General features: G+C 45.0%; 1 protein-coding gene across 4 annotated transcripts; it reads right to left on the reverse strand.

Annotated features, from left to right (window-relative positions):
- Positions 1–412: 412 nt before the first annotated feature.
- LOC309520608 (peptidoglycan recognition protein 3-like) lies at positions 413–26,558 on the reverse strand. Of its 4 annotated transcripts, XM_082202583.1 has the most exons (6): positions 26,514–26,537; positions 24,034–24,083; positions 7,769–7,835; positions 6,573–6,783; positions 4,440–4,558; positions 413–1,124 (listed from the first exon to the last, which is right to left on the reverse strand). In XM_082202583.1, the coding sequence occupies exons 3-6, from the start codon at positions 7,818–7,820 to the stop codon at positions 943–945; spliced, it is 564 nt and encodes a 187-aa protein (XP_082058709.1). In that variant the 5' UTR covers positions 7,821–7,835; positions 24,034–24,083; positions 26,514–26,537; the 3' UTR covers positions 413–942. The 4 variants fall into 4 exon arrangements, with proteins under 4 accessions (XP_082058709.1, XP_082058707.1, XP_082058708.1 ...); XM_082202581.1 differs by lacking the exon at positions 24,034–24,083 and having other exon boundaries at positions 26,514–26,558; XM_082202582.1 differs by lacking the exon at positions 26,514–26,537 and having other exon boundaries at positions 24,034–24,294.

Genomic DNA, 26,558 nt, shown 5'->3' on the forward strand with positions numbered 1-26,558 from the left:
CTCATGTTCTTTTACAATGGCAATGATGCCTGCCTGAGAGGTTCAGGAACTGAGTTCCAGTGAGTTCTGGCTGAAATAAAGCCCTGCATGTCCCACAACCACTCCAGGCTGTTTCCTCTCTCAGAATTAAGCAGAGCCACAGATTCCAAAACACAAAAGTCTGTACATCTCTTTATTTACACCACAGCAATGTTGATTCTAAGCTCCCCCTTATGGAATTTGTGTGTAAATATATTAACATGTTAACCAACCGCCATGATGCAACCCAACCATCTAGAGCAGGCATGTCCAACTCCCAAGAGACTGTGATCTACTCACAGTATTAAAAAACTGGCAGTGATCTACCAATTGTCACTGGAGGATGGACCAGAGTTGCTGAGCTTTTTTTTAGGGAGCCAAATGTGGGGGGGTTGGGGGGGTTACAAATCACCAGGGGACAAAAGATCAACCAGGATCAACCAGGAACCCCCCACGATCGACCAGTAAGTCGTGATCGACCTGTTGGACATGTCTGATATCTGGAACGCCCAAATCATATATGCTCAAAGCAAACTCAGTCTTGTTACGTTGCCAAAACCGCACTGCACACATGCAAGAGGGAGACATCAGTAGGTTAAGGGGGATGCCAAAATTAGCAGAAGTGCAAGAGATCATTAATGGGAGAACCGCTAAAGAGAGTTTTATTTAAAAACCTAAAAACAGCACAGTACGTACCTGCTGAGCATGCTTAGCGGCCACTGAACAATGAGTGTCTTTTGGAGAGAGGAAATGGAAAACAGCGGAATGGTGAAATGAAATATCCTGGGGAAAGGCATGTCTTAACGGATGGAAACCTCAACAGTTGCAGTCCAGACTGTGGCATTTTGTTGCAAGGTCTCACTTGGAGCCACCCTCATTCCTCTCTAACACTTCCAGCACCGCAGCGGATGAGTGAAGAAGTCTTCAGTTGTGCCTGTAATTGGGCCACTTGGAAATTTCCGAACGGATCGGCTCTCCGGGAGAAACAAGATTACTGACGTCGCTGTGGGCTACTACGAGGTAATCTGGAGAGAGGTACCCAACCTTGACAGAGAAGTCAAGCAGGCATTTCAAAGCTTTCCACGCCGCTTGGTTGGGAGACCTCTCTGGAAGAGAAAAAGATGGTGGCATGAGACTCCAGAGTTTTTACAAACACACCCGTTAGCTATGCAAATTTTTTTTTAGGAGCATAAGAAAAGTCCGCTGGATTAGGCCACATGCCCATCTGGACCAGCATTCTGTTCTCACAGTGGCCAACCAGATTTCCCTGAGAAACCACTGGTCTGATCCAGCAAGGTTCTAAGTCCATTTTCCAGCATCCTATTTCACAGTAGCTAGCCAGACGTCTCTGGTTAGCCCACAAGCTGAAAATGAGTGCTATAGCGCTCTCCAACTCTTGTTTCCCATTGACCGGAGGTAGACCAAAGACATAGCTGTTGATAGCTTTATTCTCCATGAATCTGCTTAATCTCCTTTTCAACAAAGGGACTCAATAGATCTATGTGAATGGACACACCACTCTAGAACATTCTAGAAGGTCTTCGGCCATGCGCCATGTTTTCAGAGCACACACCTGGAGGGCAGGTGGGGGAAAGCAGGGCTGTTGCATCAAAGCATACAGTGGTACCTCGGGTTACATATGCTTCAGGTTACATATGCTTCAGGTTACAGACTCCGCTAACCCCGAAATATTACCTCGGGTTAAGAACTTTGCTTCAGGATGAGAACAGAAATCGTGCTCTGGCGGTGCGGCAGCAGCAGGAGGCCCAATTAGCTAAAGTGGTGCTTCAGGTTAAGAACGGTTTCAGGTTAAGAACAGACCTCCAGAACAAATTAAGTTCTTAACCCGAGGTACCACTGTACTTCAGTTTCTTCTGTGAAACAAAAACTGGAGAACATTCACTTCTGAAAGATTGCTCTGGAGCAAGCTGACTCTTTCACACACATCCAGGCCCAATTTAGGAATGTATCACAGAACAACCTTTGACTTCAGAGGACCAACACCCTCCTCTTGAGGACAATGCAAACTGTGTTCCCTTGAGAACCTCCCAAGCGTGGCATTCATCCAGAGATGCCTCTGCACCATCCCATACAAAGCATGCAGTCCAAAGGGTGAGGTCATAAGCGAACATAAGCCTGGCTGCTGGATCGACCCAATGGCCCCATCTAGTCCAGCATCCTGTTCCCACAGTGGCCAACCAGATGTTTCCATGGGAAGCCTGCAAGTGAGACAACAGCAACTCCCCCCATTCAAGATTTCCAACAACTGGTTTTGAGATGCTTACAGCCTCCATCAGGGGTAAAACATAGAATAAAATAGAATTTTATTATTACAGTCACAGACCAGTTCCAGGTCACTTACAATATCAGGAAACTCATAAAACACAACAGGAATACATTAAATTACAATTGGGTATAACAGAGACAATTCAGATATAGTGGCAGTTCAAAAAAATATGTTAAATCTTGATCACTAAAATATAACCTAAAATTATTATTTAAAACCTTAATCATTTTGGTAGTACAGCTTGTTCCCTAAGTTTTATGGCAGCCGGACCGAAGTTGGTCACCCTTAGCGTGACCTCTAGATCCTTGTCCTCTACCAGTAGTTTTGGACATTGAAATTCGGACCCGTTTGGAGATTTTTGTGTAACAGGAGTGATAAATACCGAGCTTATATCCCCGTGGAAACGGCAGCTTAACAAGACACGAGAGAGAGTTTCTACCTCCATCAAGCCACAGGGGCAGACTCGTTCTGCGTATGGTTTACCCTCGAATCTGCCCTGCAGTAAGGCTGATGGCAGCACGTTGAATCTAGCAAGGGTAAATGACCGTCTGTATTTGGGTATTTGTAATAGAGATAGAGATAGATAGATAGATAGATAGATAGATAGATAGATAGATAGATAGAAGATAGATAGATGATAGAGATGATAGATAGATAGATAGATAGATGATAGATAGATAGATAGATAGATAGATAGATAGATAGATGATTGATAGATAGATGATAGATATAGATAGATAGATAGATAGATGATAGATAGATAGATAGATAGATAGATAGATAGATGATAGATAGATAGATAGATAGATAGATAGATAGATGATAGATAGATAGAGATAGATAGATAGATAGATAGATAGATAGATAGATAGATAGATGATAGATAGATAGATGATAGATATAGATAGATAGATAGATAGATAGATGATAGATAGATAGATAGATAGATAGATAGATAGATAGATGATAGATAGATAGATATAGATAGATAGATGATAGATAGATAGATGATAGATAGATGATAGATAGATAGATAGATAGATGATAGATAGATATAGATAGATAGATAGATAGATAGATAGATAGATATAGATAGATATAGAGATAGATAGATAGATAGATAGATAGATAGATAGATAGATAGATATAGATAGATAGATAGATGATAGATAGATGATAGATAGATAGATAGATAGATAGATAGATAGATGATAGATAGATAGATAGATAGAGATAGATAGATATAGAGATAGATAGATAGATGATAGATAGATAGATAGATAGATAGATAGATAGATAGATAGATAGATAGATAGATGATAGATAGATAGAGATAGATAGATAGATAGATAGATAGATAGATAGATAGATAGATGATAGATAGATAGATAGATAGATAGATAGATAGATAGATAGATAGATAGATGATGATAGATGATAGATAGATAGATAGATAGATAGATAGATAGATAGATAGATAGATAGATAGATAGATGATAGATAGATGATAGATGATAGATAGATAGATAGATAGATAGATGATAGATAGATAGATGATAGATAGATAGATAGATAGATAGATGATAGATAGATAGATAGATGATAGATAGATAGATAGATAGATAGAGATAGATGATAGATGATAGATGATAGATAGATAGATAGATAGATAGATAGATAGATGATAGATAGATAGATGATAGATAGATAGATAGATAGATAGATGATAGATGGATGGATAGATAGATAGATAGATAGATAGATAGATAGATAGATAGATGATAGATAGATAGATAGATGATAGATGGATAGATGATAGATAGATAGATAGATAGATAGATGATAGATATAGATAGATATTCCTCTGTTCCTATTAAAGTTAACCCTTGATCCATCACCATGGGGACTGGAATCTTACTTTGTTTCTAGGCATTAGGCCATAGCTCAGTGGTAGAGCACCTGCTTTGAATGCAGAAGGTTCCAGGTTCAATCCCCAGAATCTCCAGGTAGGGCTGGGGAAAGACCATTCTCTGAAACCTTGGAGATCCTCCACCAGTCGGTGCGGGAAATACTGAGTTAGATGGGCCAATGATCTGACTCGGTTAAAGGTCTCCTAAGGCATGGATCTACTCACCTACGAAGGTGCCAATGAAAGCGATGCCGAGGGACAAATCGTTGTAGCCGTAGGTGTGAGATCCAACATTGCGCCAGCCACGCCCTTCATACACAAGCCCATCCTCGCCAATCAGGAAGCTGGAAGGAAGGAAGGAAGGAAGGAAGGAAGGAAGGAAGGAAGGAGGGAGGGAGGGAGGGAAGGAAGGAAGGGAGGAAGAAAATATATTCTTGTGAGCTGTTGTGACTCCTGTACTGCAAGACTCCAAAGACTAAGGACAGGGAGAAATCTACATCTCCTCAAAGAATACAACATAATCGAATCTTACAAAATCTACTTTCTCCCCTGAATTTTAAAATCCAGTTCTCCAACAATCCAGTTCTCCAATCCAAATATATATATATATATATATATATGGAAAATGAAAACAACATACAAGAATGCATTATATTAAACTGTCTGCAAAGAAACGAAGACAATAGGCAAAATATTGAAATTTAATGCTAATATATTAATTAAATTTACATTTAATTAAAATAATGTTTTAATTAAAATACAAATTGTAACAAATGCTCATGATGGCTTTTTAAAAATAGCAGCAAAGCAAATTGAAGAAGTAGCAAACTGAACTTACGATATGGAAGAGACACAGAGAGAAATTGAACAGATATGGCTTCTTACATTGAAGGGTGTGAAAAGAAGTGAGCGAGAGATCGAGTGTGCCCTTCTTATCTCACTTTTCCCCTTTACACCTCTTGTTTTGTTTGCTAGACAGATGCAAATACCTCGTCCAAATGAGGCCTCAAAGTGACTAATCTTTTTAAAGCCATACAAGACAGTGACCTTCACAGCCCCTTGTGGGAGTTAGTGCGATCATTTAACGATTTGTTGTTGTTAAAATTTATTAGTTGCTTTTTTTTTTTACCAAAAGCAACTGAAATAGACTTACAGCAGAAAAAGTAAGCAACACATGCATATATCATTGCTACACACGTGTTATAAAACAAGCAAAATGGACCGTGCTTAAAGTCGTCTAGGTTCTTCAATACGTGCAAAATTCTAGTCTAAAAACAAAAATACAGCAGCAATTTCCTATATGGAAAAACAAACAACATGGATTCACAGCAATATGAATTAAGCGTGATTGTAGTAAGACTTGAAGCTCTTTTTAACAGTTATTGACTTGGTGCATTATTCTGGAATCCAACACCTTTCTCAGTCACTTTTTAAATAAAAAACATAGTTGTTTACAATGATGTGCTGTGTGAAGATGTCCTTTCTTTTGTTTGTCGTGTATCTTGCAACATTCAATTCCACTGGAATATCCCCAAGTTCCAGGGTTATGAGGGCTCATCACAAACTCAGTTGAATTACTAATTGGCAGGTTGGGGCTCACAATACCTGAATCTATTTTATTGCCTCAGTTCCTCTGTTGTTTGCAAAAGGGGTTCAGATTATTCTGAGCCTATCCAACCCAGCTCTGGAGCGGTAAACGCCATGGGACAAAGACCTGCCTCTTTGCTTTATGTTTGCTACCTCGGGTTACATACGCTTCAGGTTACAGACTCCACTAACCCAGAAATAGTACTTCGGGTTCAGAACTTTGCTTCAGGATGAGAACAGAAATCGTGCTCCGGCGGCATGGCAGCAACAGGAGGCCCCATTAGCTAAAGTGGTGCTTCAGGTTAAGAACAGTTTCAGGTTAAGAACGGACCTCTGGAACGAATTAAGTACTTAACCCGAGGTACCACTGTATAGGGAAACCCATTCAGGCAGTATATATATATGCATATATATATAGTCGTACCTTGGTTCCCGAACAGCTTAGTTGCAGAACAATATGGAACTAAGTGTTCCAGTTTGCAAACGTTTTTCGGAAGCCGGACATCCGACACAGCTTTTGTTTGAGTGCAGGAAGCTCCTGCAGCCAATTGGAAGCCGCGCTTTGGTTTTCGAACGGTTTCGGAAGTCGAACAGACTCCCGGAATGGATTAAGTTCAAGAACCAAGGTACCACTGTAGGCTACTTTATTGTTAAGTTGATATTTGAAGCGGCTTATGCAAAGTCAAACAGCGATCTTGGCTAACAGAAATGCAGCAAGAAAAAGAGATAATTAAGATATTTTAGTACAAGAATAAAGAACAACGCTCTTACTTATAGGCCACATCGCACCACCCTTTGAGGCCCAGGTGATAATCCTGAGCGTTCCTGACTTCTCTGGAGCATTCAGCTCGCGTTTTGCACGGATTCTGAGCCGTGTGGATGATGATGACATACTCAGGCGGGAGCTCCTTCAAAGGTTCAGAGCAGTTGGCCGGCTTTGCACCCCACTTGGAGGGGGTGATGAGTTTGAAGCACCCCGAAGCTGGGAACACACAAAAGGAAAACTGCGAAGTGGTACGGGTGTGTGAAACCAGGGCTCACAGTGTTCCTTCCAAGCTCCAACACTCCTCTTGATTCCAATGCAAGCCAACCGATGGCTAAAATCCCAACTGAGGTCTGCTCAATGAATTATGGCAGTGCCGGGTTTATGTATAAGCTAAACAAACTATAGCTTAGGGCCCCACTCCCTTGGGGGGGGGCCCAAAAAAATTAAAGGAAAAAAACTGGATGTCCATTTCCAAAATATAAGATAAAAAACAAATAAAATCAAACCTACATACAGCAGGTTGGCTCCTATTTGTGATGTGCAAATGGCTTTAGATACCTGTTAGGTCCATAAATTTCCATATATGGGACGCGGGTGGCGCTGTGCGTTAAACCACAGAGCCTAGGGCTGGCCGATCAGAAGGTCGGTGCTTCGAATCCCCGCGATGGGGTGAGCTCCCTTGGCTCAGTCCCAGCTCCTGCCAACCTAGCAGTTCAAAAGCACGTCAAAGTGAAAGTAGATAAATAGGTACCGCTCCGGCGGGAAGGTAAATGGCGTTTCCGTGCGCTGCTCTGGTTCGCCAGAAGTGGCTTAGTCATGCTGGCCACATGACCCAGAAGCTGTACGCCAGCTCCCTCAGCCAATAAAGCGAGATGAGCGCCGCAACCACAGAGTCAGTCACAACTGGACCTAATGGTCAGGGGTCCCTTTACCTTTACCTTTATTATGTGCAAATGGCTTTAGATACCTATTACGTCCATAAATTACCGTATAGCATATATTCAACACAAAAAACAGTGACAATTTGTCGTTGACAGGTAGACAGTAAAGGACCTCATTACCTTCAGTAGCTTAGGGCCTCATCTAACCTAAATCCGGCCCTGAATTATGGTAACTCTATCCCCATGCATTATCAGGTGGTACAGTCATGCTGATGATCATACCACAGCCTCCTATTGTTTCAATTGGCTTTCAAGCTTACCTTGTGACAGAGCACACAGAAAAAGCAGAATAATCTCTTGGCTGGCCATCATCTTGCTATTAAAGACCTGTGGTAAATAAAATATTGATGGGTTAAAGCTGGTCTAGACAACATTATATATAATGTTGAAACTGCTGCTTGCCTTCTATCACTGTGCCATTGAGAGCGTGCTCACTTATGGCTTATGTGTGTGGTATGGAAGCTGTACTACCCGGGACAGGTTGGGGTTGTGCAGAGTTGTTAAGGCAGCAGAGAGCATTGTTGGCTGCCCACTCTCCACCCTAGAGCAGATTTATGCCACAAGGTGCCATAGGAAGGCACTGGACATAGTAAAAGATCCATCGCATCCTGGTCACTGTCTCTTCGAGCTCTTGCCGTCGGGACGGAGATACAGGACGATGAAGACAAGAACGAGCCGTCTTAAGAACAGCTTCTTCTCCAGAGCGATCTCGGCCCTGAATGGGAAGCCCGGACTTTGAAAGTCATCTAATCTCCCTTGCTGTATTATACTGTATTGTTTAATTAGTGTTTTTATGGAGCAGTCAAGTAATTTCGTTGTCCCCGCAATGACAATAAAGATATTATTATTATATTATATTATTATTATAATCCAAGTTTGTGAGGAGAGATATTACAGCAGACAACGTTCTATGAAACATAGAGATGGAAGGCTTACATTTAATCACAAGACTATTCATAATATATTTGCAGAATATTATTCTGATTTATATCAAATAACTGAACCATTGGAGAATAAGACTGAGTTATATTTGGGAAATGTAAGACTGCAATTTCAAAGCTGAAACATTATTATTGTTATTTGTATCCCACCCTTTATCCATAGATCTCTGGGCAGTTCACAGCATACCTGATGTGACTAATTTTGTAGAATGAGGTATGGCAGGGAAGAGGCACCCAAAAGACATTGAATGCTTCTCAGATTATTGTCTCACTCAAACCTGGACAAGATAGGCAGGAAGTGGGATCATACAGACCTTTCAACCTTCTTAATCAGGATTAAAGAAAATGATTATATCCGTTTTGGCATCTCATGTGTGCAGGGTGACTGCAGCAATTATGAATTTAGATCAGACAGGCTTCATATCCAATAGATATCCAGTATGCTGTTTATTAAATTTTACATTTGATTGTAGAAGGAAGCAAACTCCATTGGCTACAGATACTTGCAAAGCATTTGATTCCCTGTAATGGTGTTGCTTGTTGGATGTTTCGAACAAATACCAGTTGGAGGCTAAATCTACAGCAGCAACTGCTTAGTTGTATAAAGTGAATTATGCCACAGTGTATACCCATGAGGAGGAATTAAAGAACCTTTTAATGAGGGTGAAAGAGAAGAGCGCAAAATATGGTCTGAAGCTCAACATTTAAAAAAAACAAAGATCATGGCCACTGGTCCCATCACCTCCTGGCAAATAGAAGGGGAAGAAATGGAGGCAGGGAGAGATTTTACTGTCTTGGGTTCCATGATCAGTGCAGATGGCGACAGCAGCCACAAAATTAAAAGACACCTGCTTCTTGGGAGAAAAGCAATGACAAACCTAGACAGCATCTTAAAAAGCAGAGACATCACCTTGCCAACAAAGGTCCATATAGTTAAAGCTATGGTTTTCCCAGTAGTGATGTATGGAAGTGAGAGCTGGACCGTAAAGAAGGCTGATCACCAAAGAATTGATGCTTTTGAATTACGGTGCTGGAGGAGACTCTTGAGAGTCCCATGGACTGCAAGAAGATCAAACCTATCCTTTCTTAAGGAAATCAGCCCTGAGTGCTCACTGGAAGGACAGATCCTGAAGCTGAGGCTCCAATACTTTGGCCACCTCATGAGAAGAGAAGACTCCCTGGAAAAGACCCTGATGTTGGGAAAGATGGAGGGCACAAGGAGAAGGGGACAACAGAGGACGAGATGGTGGGACAGTGTTCTTAAAGCCATGAACATGAGTTTGACCAAACTGCAGGAGGCAGTGGAAGACAGGAGTGCCTGGTGTGCTCTGGTCCATGGGGTCACGAAGAGCAGGACACGACTAAACAACAACAACAGTACCCATGATCAGGATTCCTCACCGACTTTTATTTGAAGGGGTCCTAAACAGAGATGTCCCTGGTCCCCATTGCTCTTCACTCTTTTTGCATCTGGCTGAATTTACGAGGGGACAGTGCAGAGAACACTTGTAGAGTCTTTATGCTGATGATACGGCATGTATGTTGAGAGATCCTAACAGTGCTTTACTGGCAGCATCACCAGAATAAATTACATTTTGATGAAGCAGTAGTTCTGCATACAGATCTGGATGAATCTATTATTTCCTCACGGATTGTCCTTTGCCTCAGGCAGAGAGGGCAGGGGAGACAAGCACAGCAGGGCTGGATTTCCACATTTGGAAGGAACTGAAGCCAGACACACGTACCATCTGAAGAGAGCCTCCCCATAAGACCATTTGCAGCAATATACAGTGCCACAGAAAAGGGGAGGGGTCATACTTTCAGTCCTGGGGTCCTCCAGGTGTGAATCATAGAATCATAGAGTTGGAAGAGACCACAAGGGCCATCGAGTCCAACCCCCTGCCAAGCAGGAAACACCATCAGAGCACTCCTGACATATGGTTGACAAGCCTCTGCTTAAAGACCTCCAAAGTAGGAGACTCCACCACACTCCTTGGCAGCAAATTCCACTGTCGAACAGCTCTTACTGTCAGGAAGTTCTTCCTAATGTTTAGGTGGAATCTTCTTTCTTGTAGTTTGGATCCATTGCTCCGTGTCCGCCTCTCTGGAGCAGCAGAAAACAACCTTTCTCCCTCCTCTATATGCCATCCTTTTATATATTTGAACATAGCTATCATATCACCCCTTAACCTCCTCTTCTCCAGGCTAAACACGCCCAGCTCCCTTAGCCGTTCCTCATTGGCTTCCAACTCCCATCAGCACCAGCCAGCACGGCCAAGGCTCAGCAATGATGGGAGATGGAGTCCAGAAACCTCTGAAGAGCTACATGTTCCCCATCCCTGCCTTATAAAGAGTCAGACGTTGGTCCATCTGGTTCAGTATTGTCTGCTTTGACAGGCAGCAGCTCTCCAGGATTCAAACAGGGAACTTCCCCAGCCCTACCTGGAGAGACCTCCTACATCCATGTGTGCACTTTGCCGTGGAGGTGTAATCATCCTCACCTTCAAAAAAAAGAAGATGGGCAGATGCTGTTGGGTTCTACCTGCCATCTGCTTCAGCCAGAATGGTCAATAGTCAGGGTTGATGGAAGCTGTAATGGTCCCGCAAATGTTGCTGGACCTATCATCTCCTGTGAGCACAGCCAATGGCCAGAGTTGGCGGGTCTTGTAGTCCAAAAGAGGGCCACAGATTCCCCAGCCCAGCTGTAGCATCATTAGACCTGGGATAGCTCAGTCAGTAGAACTTGAGATGTTTAATCTCAGGGTTGTGGGTTTGAGCCCCATGTTAGGCAAAAGATTCCTGCATCGCAGGAGATTGGACCAAATGACCCTCGCGATCCTTTCCAATTCTGGAGTTCTATGAGTCTACGAAGGGACGTGGGTGGCGCTGTGGGTTAAACCACAGAGCCTAGGACTTGCTGATCAGAAGGTTGGCGGTTCGAATCCCCGCGACAGGGTGAGCTCCCGTTGCTCGGTCCCTGCTCCTGCCAACCTAGCAGTTCGAAAGCACGTCAAAGTGCAAGTAGATAAATAGGTACCACTCCGGCGGGAAGGTAAACGGCGTTTCCATGCACTGCTCTGGTTCGCCAGAAGCGGCTTAGTCATGCTGGCCACATGACCCGGAAGCTGTACGCCGGCTCCCTCGGCCAATAAAGCGAGATGAGCGTCGCAACCCCAGAGTCGGCCACGACTGGACCTAATGGTCAGTGGTCCCTTTACCTATGAGTCTATGAATCTAAAGCCCAGCAATAAGAACGGATAATCCAAAGAACAAAATTATCTATCCACACTGCTGCCTCCCATCAGCCAACAGTCAGAGATAATGGGAGCTGGAGTCCAAGAACATCAGGGTGGGGAAGAAATGAGCTCCCCGTCCCTGGCCTAGCCCATTTCTTGAAAGCACAGAAACAATTGAGAACCTACCTGTGTCCGGTTTAAGCTTAGCCTTCCTTCTAAAAGCTGCAGGTTTTACCTCTCTCCCTTTTTAAAGGGAGGCGGAGGATTGTGGGGAAAGTCAGAATGTCGAAACCAGCCAGGAGCCTGGCAGCGGCAAGGGTGTGAACAGAGGGATAATAAGCAAGGGTTATGAAACCCCCTAGTGTTGGCGCAGATCCATCAAGTCACAGAGACAAAAGCAGAGGAAGCAAAGGCTTTATCTCTTGGAGGATTATGTAAGCGAAACGCTTTTCCAGAAGGCATCTATGCTGGAACAAGGGAAACCCAGCTGTTATGTCGTGCTAATTACAACATGAGTTATGATGTGTCACGCCACCTGCCTTAGAGATGTTTAATGTCCCAGGGCAGGCTTCAGTGACTCAAGGAGATTTCTGTTGAGACAAACTGTAAAAAAAACAACAACACCAAGGTGAAATTAAGCAGGAAAGCACAAGCATTGCTTGCAAGCCCGTCGTAGCTTTGAACCTGGTATATCCATGTATTATTATTATATAAACAAACACATTTGTATATCATAGAATCATAGAATCATAGAGTTGGAAGAGACCACAAGGGCCATCGAGTCCAACCCCCTGCCAAGCAGGAAACAACCCCCTTTACAGTGGCACCTTGGGTTACAGACGCTTCAGGTTACAGACGCTTGGGTTACAGACACTTCAGGTTACAGGCGCCAATAACCCAGAAATAATACCTCGGGTTAAGAACTTTGCTTCAGGATGAGAACAGAAATTGTGCAGAGGCAGTGTGAGGCCCCATTAGCTAAAGTGGTACCTCAGGTTAAGAACAGTTTCATGTTAAGAACGGACCTCCAGAATGAATTAAGTTCTTAACCAGAGGTACCACTGTATACCTGCAAGTCTCGGGGGTGGTTCGCAAGATAAAATCACAATACAGTGGAACCTCGGTTGTCGAACATACAGTATTTTTCCGTGTATAACACGTCCCCGTGTATAAGAGGATCCCTATTTTGGGGGACTCAAATTCAAGAAAATGGGGGGAGATGCCCCAGAGTTGTTTAGCTTGGGGGGCGGGCATTGCCCAGGGTTGTTGAGCTTTTTGGGGAGGGATGCAGAAAATCACTAACCCAACTTACAAACGCTGACAATCACTCGCATCACTGACGCCAAAAAGTGTCTGCCCGCTCACCAACAGCAGCCGGCAATCGCACGCCCAGTTGCTGCAACGGCAGCCAATCCACAACAGCCTTTGCCACACCAACCAATCACCCACCAAATTACCGCAGCAGCAGCCAATTCACAGCAGCCCTTGCCACAGCCACCAACCACCCCCGAAGCTTGCGACTGAAACCAATCACCCGTCCCGCCCCCCATGCATTATCCGTGTATAAGACGACCCCGGTTTTTTAACATTATTTTAGAGTTAAAAAACCTCGTCTTATACACAGAAAAGTATGGTAAATAATCGTTTTTAATATCATCTCATTGTCACGTGGGTTCCTTTAACCTTGGACTCAGCTACTCAGCTGCAAATAAAATGTTTTAAGTGTGTTTTAAGTGCCATATACAATGTAACACTAGATGGCGATGGTGAGCCATATGGAAAATTCAATGTATTTTTAAAAAGCATTTTCAGAACGTGTGTAATTTTTATTAAATTTTCTGTTTTACAATTACAAATATTCATTTTAAACAATCTTAACATATCAGTGACTTCCCTTCTTCTCTTTCCATTGGTTTATTTTCCATACCATAAATCCCTGCTTATTTTACATAAACTAAACCATTCAGTATTTCCATTATTACATCCATCAAAACTCGTTTGCCCTGTTAATGCTGCCAACATTTTCAAGTGTACACAATCCCCCCCATTTATTCAACAAACGTTTTCCAATCTTTTCTAAACGTATGTTCTTCTTGTTCTCTTATTCTATATGATAGGTCCACAAGCTGCGCATATTCCACCAGTTTAAGTTGCCATTCTTCTTTAGTCGGGACCTCATTCGCTTTCCACTTAGACTGCAAACTTGTCTTGCCTCTTCATTTGCAAGGCAGCCTGCCGAGTCCTATTGTGCCACAAGGTGGCAGCATGCGTCTCCAAGAACTTTGCCATAAGGGAATGCCACTCTCAGTTTTGGGTCCTGCACACCTGTTCTATATAGCTTTATTTAAAAGGTAAAGGTACTTCTGCCCGAACGGGCCAGTCTTGACAGACTCTGGGGTTTGTGCGCCCATCTCACTCAAGAGGCCGGGGGCCAGCGCTGTCCGGAGACACTTCCGGGTCACGTGGCCAGCGTGACAAAGCTGCATCTGGCGAGCCAGCGCAGCACACGGAACGCCGTTTACCTTCCCGCTGGTAAGCGGTACCTATTTATCTACTTGCACCCGGGGGTGCTTTCGAACTGCTAGGTTGGCAGGCGCTGGGACCGAGCAGCGGGAGCGCACCCCGCCGCGGGGATTCGAACCGCCGACCTTTCGATCGGCAAGCCCTAGGCGCTGAGGCTTTTACCCACAGCGCCACCCGCGTCCCTATAGCTTTATTTGGGTCCAAGTTAACTTCTATCAATGGTATTGTCATGGTCCGGTTCATGGGCAATCCAAGTCCCAGCAGGGGACGTCGGGACTGGGGGCAAGATGGCGGGGTGGGAGCAGGAACAGGGGTCCAGAAGCCAGGAGTCAGGAAGCCAAGAGTCCGAGGGTCAGAGAGCCAGGAGTCATGAAGTCAGGGGTCCAAGGATCAAGAAGCAGGGAGTCAAGAAGGCGAGGTTCAAGGAGCAAGGAAGCAAGAAGCCAAACGCAGCAAGGCAGGAAGTCTGTTGCTGTTGCAAAGAGCCGAAGGGAAATGCTGAATTTATATCCCTTCCCAGCTCTTGCCACCAGGTGCTGTGAGTTACCAATTGGCCTCACCTGTGCGAACGCACCTTGCCTCTGCAGAACAAACTTAGGAAGGCCCCAGTCCTGCAAAGTCCTACTGCTCACAGGGCCTGGCTCCTGCACACACACCTGACAGGTATGGTCTATATACAGTGGTACCTCAGGTTACGTACGCTTCAGGTTACAGACTCCACTAACCCAGAAATAGTACCTCGGGTTAAGAACATTGCTTCAGGATGAGAACAGAAATCGTGGTCCGGCGGCGCGGCAGCAGCAGGAGGCCCCATTAGCTAAAGTGGTGCTTCAGGTTAAGAACAGTTTCAGGTTAAGAACAGACCTCTAGAACAAATTAAGTAGTTAACCCGAGGTACCACTGTACACATAAAGGAATCTGATCTGATGGGGAGAAAGCAAAGCCACTTCCGCCTTAAGGAGGAGGTGGGGTTGTGGGCTTCACATCCCCACCACGTGCATAGGGGGTGGGAGGCCAGCCCCGTGCGATTGGGGGATTCTCGGCTGCATCACCTCCTAGCCAGCCAATCAGGTTGCTCCGGGGGCGTGGCCTGCCCTATTTAAGGCAGGACGCAGCCGGGTACCTCCCTTTTTGCCCACCCTCCAGCTGCTCCAATTTCCCCACCCTCCCACCCTCTAAGGTTTTCGTTCCTTGACCTCGCTATGGACTTTAGTTGGTCGCCATTGAGGGGACTGGTAGGAATTTTCCCGCTTGGCAAATTGGCACCAGCCACTTGGTTTTCGCCTGCCTCGCAGCAAATCGCCACAGCTTTCTGGGTATTTGGCGATTAGGCATTGGAATTGTTCTGTAGATGGAAGAGGGGAGGTAGCGCCATCACCTGCCCTGCATATTGAAGGGTAGTCCGTTAAAGGATTCCGGGGGGGCATGGCCATGTCTGAAGCCTGGGGAGATTAGGGCCCAAGACACGCCCCCTATTGGTGACCCCAATAGGGAAGTTCCTAGTTGATGCGCATCAGCAGGACTCCCCCTACTGGTGGTTAACCCTTCCCAGACTTCAAGCAAGCGGGCTGAAGTCGGATACAGTGGTACCTCGGGTTAAGTACTTAATTCGTTCCGGAGGTCTGTTCTTAACCTGAAACTGTTCTTAACCTGAAGCACCACTTTAGCTAATGGGGCCTCCCACTGCTGCCGCACTGCCAGAGCACGATTTCTGTTCTCATCCTGAAGCAAAGTTCTTAACCCGAGGTCCTATTTCTGGGTTAGCGGAGTCTGTAACCTGAAGCGTATGTAACCCGAGGTACCACTGTATAGTCTGTTAGGACCAATGCCTAAGCCAATACTGCTCATCACCTGTAACCAATAAAGTTGTGGCCTTTTTTAGCCCATTAACCCTAACAATTGTGTCATTATTTCTACGGGGGGGGGGTGTTGGAAACTCGCCATACAATCTCCACAACACCTGAAGGCAGCAAGCTAACTTAGGAGTCATTCACCTTCAAGAAACTCCCATGTATCTTGGATTTCTTCTCTTTGAGTATTTCTGACCATGCTATCTCTCCCGTTAGTTCTTTAAGCTTTCAAAAATCAGCCTTCTTAAAGTCCAGAGTGCATGTCCGTCTTCACTCCTGCTCATGAGCTCATAGGGACCACAAGCAGCTATGTAGAACTTTGGAACCATCTATGATTTTTTTGTACATTTGTATGATATTAATTTAAAATTTGTTCTTTTTAATAAAGCTGACATTGTGGGCAGGATTTAGGTTTGATGAGGCCCTAAGCTACTGAAGGTAATGAGGCCCTTTATATGTCCAGCTGTCCTTTGTCAACAACAAATTGTTGCTGTTTTTTGTGTTGAATGTGTTGTGTTGTGCCATATGGTAATTTATGGACCCAATAGGTATCTAAAGCCATTTGCGCATGTTGACATGCAACCAGTCCATGCAGAATGTAGGCCCCCTATATATAGAAATGAGCAAACCTGAGATATTTTAGGGAGCAGGCTGGCAGGCGGGGTCCATTATTTACATCGTAGGAGCCTACACAACACAAGACACGGTTGCTATATGTAGGTTTTATTTTATTTGTTTTTTATCTTATATTTTCGAAATGTACATCCAGATTGTTGCTTTTCCTTTAAATTTTTTGGGTTCCCCAAGAGAGTGGGGCCCTAAGCTATAGCTTGTTTAGCTTATATTTAAATTCGGCACTGATTGTGGGCAAAATCTGGGTGCTCTCTGATCTGCAAAAAATAGTATCTCCACTTGCAGAAAAACCTTGCATTTTTCTATTGTGCCACCAGGTGGCAACAAATATTCCCCAAATGCACATCAAATTCCCTTTTCCTACAGGAAATAAAAAGAAAGAGCCTACAGTTTCTCCTCACCCACCCACCTCCAGCCACAATATCAGCCCCTCCAAATGTCCGTATTTTCCAGGGACCGTCTCGGATTTTCAGAAGCCATCCTAGCTTCTGATTTTATCCCAGAATGTCCCAGTTTTCCTTAGGACATCCCTATTTTCATCAGAGAAATGTTGGTGGGTATGAAGTTATGTGACCCCTGAGCCAAGGAGATAAATAACTATGCAACCTCTAAAAGACATCTGAGGGTAGCCCTGTGTAGGAAGGTTTAAAACATTTAATGTTTTATTATGTTTTTATATACATTGGGTGCCACCCAGAGTGGCTGGGGCAACCCAGTGTTATAAGAACTTTAAAGTCTCAGATATAGAATAAATATTCATAAATGCACACATATCAAAATACATGAACCATGTGTCTGAAATAGTACAGGAGAGCAATCCTGAAGCCATTTTTACTCTCCCATTAACCTCAAATATTCCTCTGCAGTAAGGGAGGCAAATGGGGAAAGCCTTCCCATTGTCTTTTTGCTTGAAAATCCTGTCTTAAGGGCATATCTGTGTATGAATAGTGTGAGCCTGTGACCTGGATTCAGGAACTAAAGAATTAACCATCACACAAAAGAATGGCCAGGCTGCCCAGGTAATGCAGTCAGTGACCATTATCAGGTATCTTGGCAGACAGGATTTCTGCTGTAGACCGCCTCCTTCTGTGATGGATGGATGGATGGATGGATGGATGGATGGATGGATAATGTTTTTTGGGGGGTGGTCTTGGGCTACAGGGTGGGAAATTTCAAAAGTCTATATAAGAGCTTGCACACCATTGTTTGGGGTTCTCCTCCCTCCTGCATGTGGTGAGTGGGGACCCTGTTGCAACTGTTCTTTGAATAAAGATCAGGCTTACTAGCCGCTTTGCTTCTCAGTATACTCTGGTGTATACTACACAGCATCTTAAAAAGCGGAAACATCACCTTCCCGACAAAGGTCTGTATAGTTAAAGCTATGGTTTTCCCATTAGTGATGTATGGAAGTGAGAGCTGGACCATAAAGAAGGCTGATCGCTGAAGAATTGATGCTTTTGAATTACGGTGCTGGAGGAGACTCTTGAGAGTCCCATGGACTGCAAGAAGATCAAACCTATCCATTCTAAAAGAAATCAGCCCTGAGTGCTCACTGGAAGGACAGCTGAGGCTCCAATACTTTGGCCACCTCGTGAGAAGAGAAGACTCCCTGGAAAAGACCCTGATGTTGGGAAAGATGGAGAAGGGGACGACAGAGGACGAGATGGTGGGACAGTGTTCTCAAAGCTACCAGCATTAGTTTGACCAAACTGTGGGAGGCAGTGGAAGACAGGAGTGCCTGGCGTGCTCTGGTCCAGGGGGTCACGAAGAGTCGGACACGAGTAAATGACTAAACAACAACAACAACACTCTGGTTGGCCTCTGTTATTATCTCCTACTGATATAGAGCCCACTTAAAGAAGAAGAAGAAGAAGAAGAGTTTGGATTTGATATCCCGCCTTTCACTCCCCTTCAGGAGTCTCAAAGCGGCTAACAATCTCCTTTCCCTTCCTCCCCCACAACAAACACTCTGTGAGGTGAGTGGGGCTGAGAGACTTCAGAGAAGGGTGACTGGCCCAAGGTCACCCAGCAGCTGCATGTGGAGGAGCGGAGACGCGAACCCGGTTACCCAGATTACGTGACTACCGCTCTTAACCACTACACCACAAAGACTCAATATGGGCTCCAGAACACCCCATAAGAGAAAGGGATCAGTTTTTCTTATAACGCCAGTTTATTTATATTATTGTGTATTTTATGCTCTTCAACGCCCTGCTTCTCAGACTGTGTGAGAGGAGTCAGCACCTAAGCCTACATTTCAAACATTGGATAGGGGCGTCTTCTGCTGAGCTGACTCACCTTCCAAGGACTCCTCTGTCCCTTTGCTCTCAAATCTGCCTCACTGAGGAATGTTGCTCCATCCAACTGATTTTTTTTTATTATGAGAAAAACCTGTTAAAACTGGTGGCTTTCTGTTTTAAAACCAGCTTGCACTCTCAAGGGAAAACCCAGCTTGAGGAAATTGTGCAAGAATGCAACACTATCCTGAGCAATCTGCAGTCTGTTTCCTCTTAAACAATTTTGCTGTGTGTGCACATCAGAGGAGGCTAAGTGTGAGGAAGGCCAAATCCTGGCCCCTTTTCCTTACCCCAGCAAAACTCCCAGGGTAACCTTGTTACCATTGAATTGATGGGGAACTACCAGCCCACAGGCCTCGTTCAGCCCAGATTTGGCCCACGAGGCTTTTCCTCACAAACGACACCCATCTACCACCAATACTTTAGATATCAGGTGTGAGACAAGTATGGACAAGGCAACAAATGAATAACAGGAGCTTAAAGTTGGGTGACCGGTAGTTTAGACCCTCCAAGTGTCCCTGTTTTCCAGGGATAGTCCTGGATTTACAGAAGCCGTCCTGGTTTCAGATTTGATCCCTGAATGCCCCATTTTCCCTTAGGGCGTCCCTATTTTCATCAGGAAAATGTTGGAGGGTATGGAGTTATGCGACCCCAGAACCAAGGAGAAGGGAAGGCTTTTAATGTTTAGTGTTTTATTATGTTTTTATATATATTGGAAGTTTACCCAGAGTGGCTGGAGCAACCTAGTCAAAAGGGTAGGGTATTATTATTATTATTATTATTATTATTATTATTATTATTATTATTATTAACGTCCCTATTTTCATCTGAGAAATATTGGAGGGTATGGTAGTTCATTAGCAAGCAGGGTTTGCTTTCAGTGTTGGTGCTGACCTTTAAAGCCCTAAACCATGGGTCGGCAAACTAAGGCCCGGGGGCCGGATCCGGCCCAATTGCCTTCTAAATCCGGCCCGTGGACAGTCTGGGAATCAGCGTGTTTTTACATGAGTAGAATGTGTCCTTTTATTTAAAATGCATCTCCGGGTTATTTGTGGGGCATAGGAATTCGTTAACTCCCCCCCAAAATATATATATATATATATATAGTCTGGCCCCCACAAGGTCTGAAGGACAGTGGACTGCCTGAAAAAGTTTGCTGACCCCTGCCCTAAACGGCCTCGGCCCAGTATACCTGAAGGAGCATCTCCACCCCCATCATTCAGCCCGGACACTAAGGTCCAGCTCTAATAGCCTTCTGGCGGTTCCCTCCCTGCGAGAAGCCAAGTTAAAGGGAACCAGGCAGAGGGCCTTCTCGGTACAGTGGTGCCTCGCAAGACGAAAAGAATCCGTTCTGTGATTCTCTTCGTCTAGCGGTTTTTTTGTCTTGCGAAGCAAGCCCATTGACGGATTAGAGGATTAGCGCTATTAGCGGCTTTTAGCGGCTTATCTGCTGATCGGATCAGCTGATAAGCGGCTTAGCAGCTTAGAAAAAGGGGGGAGGAGGGGAAAAAACCAGCAGGAACTCGCAAGACATTGTCGTCTTGCGAAGCAAGCCCATAGGAGATTCGTTTTGCGAAGCACCTCCAAAACGGAAAACTCTTTCGTCTAGCGGGTTTTCCGTCTTGCGAGGAATTCGTCTTGCGGGGCAGCACTATAGTGACGCCCTTCCATCAGATGTCAAGGAAATAAACAACTACAGTGGTACCTCTGGTTACGTACTTAATTCGTTCCAGAGGTCCCTTCTTAACCTGAAACTGTTCTTAACCTGAAGCACCACTTTAGCTAACGGGGTCTCCCGCTGCTGCCGTGCCGCTGGAGCACGATTTCTGTTCTCATCCTGAAGCAAAGTTCTTAACCCGAGGTACTATTTCTGGGTTAGCGGAGTCTGTAACCTGAAGCGTATGTAACCCGAGGTACCACTGTATCTGACTTTTAGAAGACATCTGAAGGCAGCCCTGTTTAGGGAAGTCTTTAACGTTTGAAAATAAGATGCTGGACTAAGTGGGGCTGATCCAGCAGCCTATCTTATGTCCTCGCCTTTTTCATGCACACCTGGGCTTCAGGTTAAGATGGCGACAGGCCAGGCAACCAGCTCCAGAGCTCTGTGTGCAGCCCTGTTCAGGGAAGTTTTTTTGTGTATGATGATATATTGTGTTTTTACTATTTTTTTATCATGAGCCGCCACGAGTGGCTGGGGCATCCCAGTCAGATGGACAGGCATATAAATATTATTATTGAAGAAGTAGCTCTACGTGGGGCTACCTTTGAAGGTGACCCGGAAACTGCAATTAATCCAGAATGCGGCAGCTAGACTGGTGCCTGGGACTGGCCCCCGGGACCACATAACACCGGTTCTGAGAGATCTGCATTGGCTCCCAGTACGTTTCCGAGCACAATTCAAAGTGTTGGTGCTGACCTTTAAAGCCCTAAACGGCCTCGGTCCAGTATACCTGAAGGAGCGTCTCCACCCCCATTGTTCAGCCTGGACACTGAGATCCAGCGCCGAGGTCCTTCTGGCGGTTCCCTCATTGCGAGAAGTGAGGCTACAGGGAACCAGACAGAGGGCCTTCTCGGTAGTGGCGCCCGCCCTGTGGAACGGCCTCCCATCAGATGTCAAAAAGATAAATAATTACCTGACATTCAGAAGACATCTTAAGGCAGCCCTGTTCAGGGAAGTTTTTAATATGTAACGCTGTACTGTTTTTAACACTGATTGGGAGCTGCCCAGAGTGGCTGGGGAAACTCAGCCAGATGGGCGGGGTATAAATAAATTATTATTATTATTATTATTATTATTATTATTATTATTATTATTATGCGGTTGAAAATAGGATTAATAGGGCGCATGGAAGGGATTGGAAGTCAGGAGATTCAAAGTGATCTCAACATTTGGATTTGGAATTGTTTTTGTGGTATGTTTATATTTTTGAAAACCAAAAAAAAATTATTTCAAAAAAATAATTAAAGAAATAAATATTATTATTGCTATTCTTACTATCATCATCACCACCACCATCATTTTGTTCTGTTATGGCACCATGTCCCCTCTCACTTGCTTTGCAGGTTCAACAGAAATATTCCTACAGAGGCCCCACAATTTCAGAGGGGTTCCAGAGTGAATATCAACTCCCCACACAATTCCACTAAGTGCATATTGAAGAAGAAAAATCAGTCCACAACTGTCAAGTTTTCAGAAAGAGAGAGGGGCATCCAGTTCTCCAAACTCACTAAGGCGTACAGACATTTTACCACTTCAGGACGAATCACGGCTCAGCTGAACTGGAGCCATGGGGCGGTGGCTATAACAGGAACACCGACATTTCAAAGATCGAAGAACGGCATTGTTGTAACCTCCTCCAGTTTTCGCTCTGAGGTGGAATGAGCCTCGCCCATCGCCCATAATAGGGATCGGCAGCAAAAATGTTGCCATTGGACATGTTGCTGTTTAGCATGCCAGCTGGCAGACATGCCCTCTTTCAGAGTACAGTCATACCTCGGGTTACAGACGCTTCGGGTTGCGTGTTTTTGGGTTACGCACCGCACCGAACCTGGAAGTACCTGGAACGGGTTACTTCCAGGTTTCGGCGCATGCGCAGAAGCACTAAATCGAGCTTTGCGCATGTGCAGAGGTCTGCAGTTTGAATCCCCGCGACGGGGTGAGCTCCTGTTGCTCGGTCCCTGCTCCTGCCAACCCAGCAGTTCAAAAGCACGTCAAAAGTGCAAGTAGATAAATAGGTACCGCTCCGGCGGGAAGGTAAACGGCATTTCCGTGCGCTGCTCTGGTTCGCCAGAAGCGGCTTAGTCATGCTGGCCACATGACCCGGAAGCTGTACGCCGGCTCCCTCGGCCAATAAAGCGAGATGAGCTCCGCAACCCCAGAGTTGGCCACGACTGGACCTAATGGTCAGGGGTCCCTTTACCTTTACCTTTATCCCTCTTCCTGGAGAACTCTGGGAACTGTAGCTCTGTGAGGGGTCTCCTGGTGACTCTCAGCACCCTTAACAAACTGCAGTTCCCAGAATTCTTTAGAAGAAGCCTTGCCTCTTTAAAGTGGCATAAGATTGCTTAAAACGTATAGTGCAAACTGGGCTTCATTCACTCAGTAGGGATGGATCTGTCAGTTTCACGTCTCTCATCTTTCCCCCACTTTAAAATCAGTTCTTTACATTTCTGCAGAAACGTGCTTCTATGGGGTTTTGCAATCCTCGTAAAAATTCACCAGCGTTTTAGTGTGAACTAAACACATTTTTGTGTGTGGTTCTTAATACGGTGCATCTTTTTGCAAGCAATTCCCCCAGGTAGAATGTATTTTGCATGTCATTTTCACTAATATATCCATCCCTATGGACACTTTCCCTGAACAGATTGTGTTTGTTTAAGCATGGTTTGGATGGAGAACTGCAAATGCAAAAGGGTGACTGTGTTTTGGTTATTATTCTGTTTTGGAAAGGGCCATAATGTCGCTGGTCTCCAAATCCCATCATCCTCAACCATAGAATCATATAATTGCAGAGTTGTAAGGGACCACCTTGTTTTGTGTTTAAGATCATTGAGCTCCTATTCAGAAATGAATTCAAATAAATGAATACAGACAGACAACAAGAATTGTATAAACATGAGGACTTATTTGTTTATGGATACACTATGGACAAATATGGAAAATGAATAACAAGATATAAAACGGAAGAAAATAATGCGATAAAATTATATGTGATATAAACAACCAGAAGAAGGAAGGAGGAAAGTCAGCTCTGAAGAGCAAGTGTAAATGTAAAATATAATACAATATGTGTATGCGGAGTATCTAATTGAAAAACTAATAAAGATCATTTGGAGAGAGATAAATGTCTTCCTTAACCGTTTTTGGCCTTTTCAAACTATGTCAGAAATGCTTGCTAAGCTCTAACGTTTATCAAGAAGAGACAAGGGTGAGAGCTCACACAGAGCACGCAGTTGCACCTGCAGTGTCATAAAATTTGCAATATCCACCAAACAGAGATCCCAAGAGAATCAGCCCCCTGGCTGTTGGAAAGAAAAATACTCACCGAGAAGGTAGCTTGCTCCAAAAGGTGGTCAATCGCTCAGGTGGCTGAATCTAAATCAGAAACAAATCAAGCAAGGGATTCAAGGATGATTATGGGTGTGCAATGCACTAGTCCTGTTGAAGGTCACCGAATAGAATCGTGCGGTGCTAATGAGCAAGGATCAAAAAGGGTGGCATTTTTAAATTCTCTGTGTTTGCTTGTATCTGAGTGTGTCTGATTTCCCCCCTACATAACTGGCTGTTGTAAGTCACCTGCACTGATTGTCTGCCCATGTTTGGATTGGTTTGTTCTGGTGGGGGTGGGGGGGATTCAACTGGTTACGTAGCGTGTTGATGATGCAATGTTTTGTTGCCGTTGGGTCCACATGTAATTGTAAGCTTCTGTAAAGGTCACACAGTAACATGAATTGGGCTCTAGCAAGCTCTTCTCCAGCTAATTTAGATGTTCAAGCCTGTAGAACTTCCATACATTATCAGCTAGCGCTGAGGACAATCGTGGTGGTGGACATAAGTAGATAGTTTCCGGGTCAACTTCAAAGGTAGCCCCACATAGAGCACATTGCAGTAGTTCAAGCAGGAGATAACCAGAGCATGCACCACTTAATAATAATAATAATAATAATAATAATAACAATAATAATAATAATAATAATAATTTATTATTTATACCCCGCCCATCTGGCTGAGTTTCCCCAGCCACTCTGGGCGGCTCCCAATCAGTGTTAAAAACAGTACAGCGTTACATATTAAAAACTTCCCTGAACAGGGCTGCCTTCAGATGTCTTCTGAATGTCAGGTAATTATTTATCTCTTTGACATCTGATGGGAGGCCGTTCCACAGGGCGGGTGCCACTACCGAGAAGGCCCTCTGCCTGGTTCCCAGTAGCCTCACTTCTCACATTGAGGGAACCGCCACGGGCAGGTAGGGTCTCATCCTGCGTACCAGATGGGGCTGATAAACAGCTGCCCTACCACAGAATTAACCAGCACGTCCATGGACAGCTGTGAGTCCAAAATGACTCCCAGGCTGCGCACCTGGTCCTTCAGGGGCACAGTTACCCCATGCAGGTCCTCCACACCCGCCCGTCTCCTGTCCCCCAAGTCAGGATTCAACCTCAAACACACACACAACTCTACAAAGGCTGGGGATCCAGTCATGGTTGACAAGATTCCTCCAAGGAACTCTCACGCAGGGCCTGAAGGCAGCAGCTCCCTTCCCCCTATTGTCTTCCTCCCAGAATTGAGTGTTCAGCGATATAATAATTGAACATGGGAGTTCTATTGTGTTCACTTATATTCGTACCGCCACCACCAGACAGAACCCACAAAAAGCCCTTTGTTGAAGACCTGGACCATGGCTTTCAGAGAAGAACACCAACAGCTGTAGTATTACAAAGCCCACCATGCAGCGTGACTGTGAATCAAGCCCAGGTGCACAATGACAGACCCAGATTTGTATTAAATACAGACGGGATTGTGCTGTAAAGGAAGAATCTGGAAGACCAACAGAAGGGAGGGGGGAACCAAGAAGTCACCCCCTCACACTGCGGCCACTTCATTTAAGGAAGGAGCAGAAGGTTAGTGTCAGGTGTGCGTGCAGGAGCCAGGCCCTGTGACCAATAGGACTTTGCAGGACTGGGGCCTTCCTAAGTTGGTTCTGGAGAGGCAAGGCGTGGCCGCACTGGTGAGGCCAATTGGTATCTCACAGCACCTGGTGGCAAGAGCTGGGAAGGGATATAAAGTCAGCATTTCCCTTCAGCTCTTTGCCACAGCAACACGTTCCCTGCTTTGCTGCGTTTGGCTCCTGGACTCCTCATTTCTTGATCCTCGGACCCCTGACTTCATGACTCCTTGGTCTCTGACCCTCAGACCCTTGGCTTCCTGGCTTCTGGACTCCCATTCCTGCTCCCACCCCGCCATCTTGCCCCCGGTCCCGACGTCCCCAGCTGGGACTTAGATTGCCCGTGAACCAGACCATGACAGTTAGTGGTGTGGGGTCACGGCAGGATGAAGAGCTGTTGCTATTTCTGCAGCAGGGTCCCTTTCTCCTGCATCCAGTCAGCATGAAAGGGGAACGTTAGGGCCACAGGGGGCAAAACAAAAAAGTGCCAACCCCTGATTTAAGGTATGGCAGCAGATGCCTATGTAAATCAGTTCTTCATTCAGAATTACGAAGGCTGGGGTCTGTATTTTTGGAGGGAGGGCTGTGGCTCACCGGTAGAGCACCTGCAAAAAGCCCAGCTTAAATCCCTGGCCTCTGCAGGCAGGGCTGGAAAACACAAACACCCCACCTGAATCCCTAGAGAGCGGGCGCCAGTCCATGCTGAGACAATACCGAGCTGGAAGGACCAAGGGCATGACTCAACATGAGTCAGCTTCCTAGTCTTTTTCCCCTATTCCTGGAGCCAACCCCTAACAGCATCTGCTCTTGGGACAATAAGCACAAAGTGGTCCCATTCGGACAAAGTTTCATGGCCTCACCTCTTTCATCCCAGGGAGACGAGCTGTTCTCTGCCAGCCCTTGTG

This window comes from Podarcis vaucheri (genome assembly GCF_965113315.1).
Source record: "Podarcis vaucheri genome assembly, chromosome: 16".
Taxonomy (NCBI): Eukaryota; Metazoa; Chordata; class Lepidosauria; order Squamata; family Lacertidae; genus Podarcis; species Podarcis vaucheri.